The 6,423-nt window shown below is 45.4% G+C and overlaps 1 protein-coding gene across 1 annotated transcript in view; it reads left to right on the forward strand.

The window, feature by feature from the left end:
• Positions 1-6,050, forward strand: part of CSRP1 (cysteine and glycine rich protein 1) — a 32,857-nt gene extending 26,807 nt beyond the window's left edge. The window contains exons 4-6 of the mRNA XM_053247079.1: positions 1,877-2,006; positions 2,694-2,787; positions 4,144-6,050. Of these exons, the coding sequence (XP_053103054.1) occupies positions 1,877-2,006; positions 2,694-2,787; positions 4,144-4,220 (301 nt within the window). The 3' untranslated portion in view covers positions 4,221-6,050. The remainder of the gene's footprint in view (positions 1-1,876; positions 2,007-2,693; positions 2,788-4,143) is intronic.
• Positions 6,051-6,423: the final 373 nt, after the last annotated feature.

Genomic DNA, 6,423 nt, shown 5'->3' on the forward strand with positions numbered 1-6,423 from the left:
TTGGAATCTTCACCTTTGCCTGCATCTAGTAACAAAGGGCCCATTTCCTCTGTTACAGGTGGTAGAGAGAGGTTTTACTTCTCACTCACCCCCAGAGGAGAGCGGTCCCTGGAGAAGACCTTATAACTTAAAGATCATGCTGGCCTGGCACTTTTTAAAATGTCAAAATGCTCTTCCATGTGTGGAAAAGTCACCATGCTGGTTAACCTTAAGAAAAATGGAATCTGACCAATCTCTAATTCATATTGTCATCTCAAGCATGGTAATTCTTGGCTCAGAGAAGTGCAACTCTCTAACTTTATTATAAGTTGCATATTTGTTTAAATGTATGGCCTACCCCATCTCAGGGGCTCTTGCTAGGTAACAACAAAACAAAAATAAATATTATCTATTTAGACCACAACTTTTATCCTCCTGCAGATGTTGGACTACAACTCCCATAATCCCTGACTATTGACCATTGCGTCTGAGGATATTGGGAGTTGTAGTCCAACAGCTGCTGGAGGGCTGGCATTGTGCAGTCCTCACTGAGGCAAAACAGTAGGGATGTGCCCGAATAGTCTTCGGCACAGGCGGGGGTAGTACTTTAAGGGTAGGGGAGGGTGTACTCACCCCCCCGCCGCGTTTCCCCTGCCGGCGCTCTCCAAATTTCAAGCCCCTCAGGGCGGCAGCGTTCTTCCCTGCCGCCCCGTTCCCCCCCATCAGCCGGAAGTTGCAAGCGCCCGTCGTGCACGTGCATGACGGGCGCACGCGTGCTCACAACTTCCGGCCACTTCCGGCCGACGGGGGGAATGGGGTGGCAGGGAGGAACGCTGCCACCCCGAGGGGCTTGAAATTTGGAGAGCGCCGGCGGGGGAAATGCGGCGGGGGGATGAGTACACCCTCCCCCACCCTTAAAGTACTACCTCCGCCGGTGCCGAAGCACCGAATCCCACCCCAGTGCCAAAACGTTTCGGAGGCCTTTACAATGGCCTCCAAAATGTTTCGGGCAGAAACCTACAAAACAGTCCTGAAATCCCTAGGGTTAATCTCCAAATGCCAGTATAAATAAAATCCTAAGTTTATTTTTTTTTTATTTGACACATTTTTATACCACCCAAAACTTACATCTCTCAGTGGTTTACAACAAAAAAAACACAGAGAAATTAAAACATTAGTTAAAACAAATCAATGACAACAACAACAATTAAAACTTTGGTTAAAATAAATGACAGCAAAAAGTTAAAACATTACAATTTAAAATTTTAAAACAATACTTTAAAACAATGTTAAAACTATTAAAACAGTATTTAATTAAAAGCCTGAGTGAACAGATGTGTCTTTAAAGACGTTTAAAAAATTGTCAGAGATGGGGAGGCTCTTATTTCAGCAGGGTGCGCGTTCCAAAGCTTTGGAGCAGCAGCGGAGAAGGCCCATCCCAGAGTAGCCACCAGACGAGCTGGTGGCAACTGCAGATAGACCTCTTCTGATGATTTCAGTGGGCAGTGGGGTTCATGATGAAGAAGACGTTCTCTTAAATACCCAGGGCCCAAGCTGTCTAGGGCTTTATAGATTATAACCAGCACCTTGTATTTTGCCTGGAAACTTATCGGCAGCCAGTATAATTCCTTCAATACAGGAGTAACATGGTCTCTCTGAGATGACCCAGAGTCCAACCTGGCTGCCACATTCTGAACCAGCTGTAGTTTCCGGACTACATACAAAGGCAGCCCTACATAGAGCACATTGCAGTAATCCAGTCTGGAGGTTAATTAGGTATGATAATAGCAAACCTATGTTAAAATGCAGGTCTGACACACAGCTGTAAAATAAGGAGGTGGGTATTTATTCACACATGCAAATGTAGAATGACTGTGTCCCTGTCTGGACCCCACAGCCCTCAGCCTCATCAGCCCACCAACAATCCCAACGCATCAAAGATGGCTCAGAAGGTGGGCGGTGCGGATGGCTGTCCCCGCTGTGGGCAAGCTGTATATGCTGCAGAGAAGGTGGTTGGAGCTGGGAAGGTAAGGACCTGGGAAGGTAAGGCGGATAGCAAGAACAGAACCCTGAAGCACTAGCTCAGTGTCAACCATGTGAATTCAGAAGCCAACCAACCAACCAACCAACAGAGATGTGGTGCAATCCTACTGCTGATTAGAGGCTTCCTTCCCCCACCCCAAGTGCATGGTGAAATGGACACGTGTGCACTTGTCACTCATTGCTGCATGGACACTATGTCTACATATGGAATTTATAATGTGCCCTAACTGGCAATGCATCCCAGAAATTCATAGGACAGTACAACCCTAACTGGATGGTGTTCAAATGGGGTTTATAATGACATTCACAACTTAGCTTCTGTCAGAACACCCAGGCTAATTTATTGCAGCAAGAAAGTAATCTTATGGCACTAGTCATTGTGGCGTGATCTTTTAGAGACAAGAACCTGTCTCATTAGATGTATGTACATTAGATGTGAGGGGCTTAAACCCTTTGTGTTCTCCACAGTCCCGGTTCAGATTGGACCCACCATGGCTACGATTTTGAGAACTGCCCCAAGACCAGTAGGTCCAAGCAGACGTTAAAAGGAACATGTCGTTTGTCCAAAAATACCTGACAGGACCTAATGTCAGAGGCCAGCATTTGTTTTCATAACTATGAATCCTTTTCTGTGCTCTTACTCTAATAATGGCTTCCTATGTTTTCCTCAGTCATGGCATAAATCTTGTTTCCGATGTGCAAAGTGTGGCAAGGGCCTGGAGTCCACTACTTTGGCTGATAAGGATGGTGAAATCTACTGCAAAGGTAAGAATCTGATGTGTCTTATTGCGTGACTAGTGCAGGGTGAGTGATGATTAGTTGCTGATCACTTACCAAATAGCATGCATGCAAACACATGGGGTATTCTGTCCCTCTCCAGATGGTCTCGGGGGGCTAAGTAAGAAGCAGAACTGGTGCAGAAGGTGGTGTTAGGCTCAGTGAACATCTAGATGTTCAGGAGAGCACCAGAGATCGAAACCTGGATCCTCCTCCTATTCCCAGCTGTGCCACTGACTTCACAGCATGATTGTGAAGAAGACATTATCTGCTTCCCACACCTGGCGATCATGTCTAACGATACGTGGTGTGTGTATAGAAACCTTTTCATTTCAGCATCTTACCTTGCGTGTCTGAGGACCAAACTACATTTAATGCTTTGTTGCATCATAAAACATAGGAAGCGGCCATGTACTGAGTCAGACCATTGGTCCATTTGTGTAGTACTGTCTACACCAGGTGTGCACTATATAAGGCCTTGGGGCTAGATCAGGCCCACAGGGACTCCTCTCTCTCTCTCTTTGCTGGCCCCCAGGTAGTCTTATCCTGCACCAGTAGCAGGAACTATGAGGAGCTCTTTGCTAGTCCTGTTGACAAGCAGCAGCAACTCAATGCAGTTGGCTGCTGGAGACCAGATTGCTCACCCAACCATGCCATCCCTCTTTCCCCCTGACTCCAGCCTTCTGCCCCCAAACTTTCATATTTTTACTTTGGATGTAACAATTAATGTACTGAAAATTGACCTCATTCCCCACACACCAAGTCTTGGTTGGTTCTGGGCCACGGGGACATTTGAGTTATGCACCCCGGCCTATACTGACTGGCAGATGCTCTCCAGGATTACAGGTAGGAGTCTTTCCCAGCCCTACCTGGAGATGCCAGGGATTGAAACTGCATCCAAAGCAGATGCTGTACCTCTTAGTTGTGGCCCCATCCCCAGTTTTGTGTCATTTAATGAAATCTAGCCATAGAGCTTACAGTCTTCAGTGGAAGACAGGGGGAGGGGGCGGTCTGCTTTACCCTCATATACATCTGTGATTTTTCCCATTAGAAGTCTCTCCTCTTTCCCACCCCCACCAGTTGCTGCAGGTTGTAGTACTGAAATAGAGAAGAGAAAATGTTGGGTGGTGGGGACTGACCATCGCCACATGCAGTTTGTCCCCGAAGCAAGAGACCAGACCTGGGTATAACTGTACTACTTTCAGAGTGACACTTGCCCACTGATCCTTGTTCAGGCCCTTAAATCTTCTGGTTCCTCCTTAAGCCAATACTCAAGCTGTCAAGTGATGCGACAGCTTCTCTTTTCCCAGATAACTACTGACCTTTTCTTCTCCTCTCCTGCAGCCTGCTACGCCAAGAACTTTGGGCCCAAGGGCTTTGGCTTTGGGCAGGGAGCTGGAGCACTTGTCCATTCCCAGTGAGAAGCTGATCTCGTCGTTTGGACGTCGTCATCTTTCCATTATTGAACGCTTTGCCAATGCTGAGCTCCTCCAGACTGACCTTCGCAAAGAACAGGGCTGTTTCACCTATTCCTGCAAATGTATGAATAATACAGTAACAGCATCTGCTGCTTTCCAGTGTATCACTGGTCCACCTCTTCCTTGCTAGCTGGGCAGCCAACCATGGCTGTTTCACAGGCCCTTGAGGACACTACGTTTCCAGTTGGCCATAATGGGGTGTAACCCACCAGGCTCACATCAGTATAATCCCCCCCCCCTTTCCCGTAACACAGATCCATGCTTTCAGCCACCACTGAAACTATAGCTAGCAGAGAGCATAACCATATCTGTATAAAACACTGTGACAGTTTCCTCTGACATGTTCCCCCTCCCCACCACTGGATTAGCGATATCCTCTCCATAGTTGTTGGTGGTTGTTTTTCATTAGAACTCTCATATTGTATCATCAGATCCTACACTAAAAGTCTTATTAAAAATCCCCAAGTGCAAAATATTGAAGCTAATGATTATGGGTTGCAGGGGTGAAGAGCAAGAAACTGCTCAAGTGTGCAAGAAGTGCAGAGAAGGTGTTAAACCTGTATAGCGTGTCAGTAGAGCACATTGTAAGAGGGAGCATGGTCTTTGCTCCCAAACATTCAAGTAGGTCCTCTTGTTTTCCATAAAGGTACTAATAGGCCAATATATTCAGTAGTGACCACTGGTACAGGCACTCTTTCTGTGTTGGAGAACTGGGGCAGGGGCATAGCTAGAAGGTGGGGAGGCAGGGGCCCTTCTTCACTTTTTGTCCCCAGGCCCACTCCAACCTAGTTATTTCCCTGGAACTGAACTGGGCCAAATAAAACTAAGCCTTCAGCCATGATGGTCCTCGGCTGCCTTTCCCAGTGACCTTGCTCAGCACTTCTGTCATTCCTAAAAGATACACAAACATGGGGACAGTCAGGAGAGGTAGCTGTCTTTGATCCCATCTTTCTCTAGCTCCTCTTCTGTACACTGATTGTCTAAAGATCCAATCTGTTGCTGCTTCTTATCATCATCATCATCATCATCATCGTTCCTCTCTGTGTCACTTCCCCTTTGAAAACAGAAGTGTTTGGTAAGGTCAGATTTACTTATCTCGCCTCTTAGTGGCCTTGCCACAATACAGAGAAATGTATTTATTAAAGAGGCTTCATAAGGACAGATGACAGCCTGTCTGTATTGCGCCCATGTGCAATTACTGGCACCTGAACTATCTTGGCCAAATCTCAAACAAAATCCAGCATTCAAACAATTCCAGGAATTTATAGAAGAATACTGTACAGCTGGCAAGTAATCCAAACTTTAGCAGCATTAAGAAGGTCAAGGTGGGCTGAAATTCCTCTTCCTCTTAAACTACAGAAATATTTAGAACTTACTAGATTTTATAAATATCTATATATGGGACCCAAAGTAAGTTGACAGACTCACTTCTGTTACAATTGTCTTAGGGGGCTTGGAGATATAGATATAGATATAAATATATATTACAAAGGAACGAGGCTAAAGTTCTTTGTTACCCAGTTTAAGATGAACAGCTACTGTGCTGAAAAGCTTTGGTATGAGTTTCCTGTAGGATGCAGCCTGAGTAACTTTTAAAAAAATTTCCTCCTCTCTCTAGGTGATTGGCATGGAATTAGTTTATAATGCAATGGTTCAGTATACATCTGTTACTAGCATGCCAGAGAAACTGTAGTAATACACTTTTTACAATGTTACATAAAAGAGCTCTGTTCAAAGAAAATCCTATGTATTCAATAAAGCAGCCAAAAGGAATGGATGTATATGGGTCTTTTCTAATAACTGTAGAGGAAACTCACCAATAATGCAGATCATGAGGGATCTTTAACCTGTTTGTGGAAATATGTGGCTCCACTCTTTGAGTTCATTAAGCAAGTTCTGTTTTGACCTGAAATGGGACGTTTTGAACTCAAAACAGAACACCCTCTTTGAAAAGGGCCTGTTTTGAGCTTGGAGCAGAACAACAGCGTACCGTTTCAACTGAGACATTTCAAGCTGTTTTTCCCTTGCTAATTGGTTTTCTGGCACTGGCTTCTGAATGGTTTGCAATCTCCTTGCTGATTGGTTGGCTTATCATACAAATCAAGTGTTGACCTAGGCAGCTGTACCCCCATTGGCTGGGGCGGGG

Source organism: Hemicordylus capensis, chromosome 4 (genome assembly GCF_027244095.1).
Source record: "Hemicordylus capensis ecotype Gifberg chromosome 4, rHemCap1.1.pri, whole genome shotgun sequence".
Lineage (NCBI taxonomy): Eukaryota > Metazoa > Chordata > Lepidosauria > Squamata > Cordylidae > Hemicordylus > Hemicordylus capensis.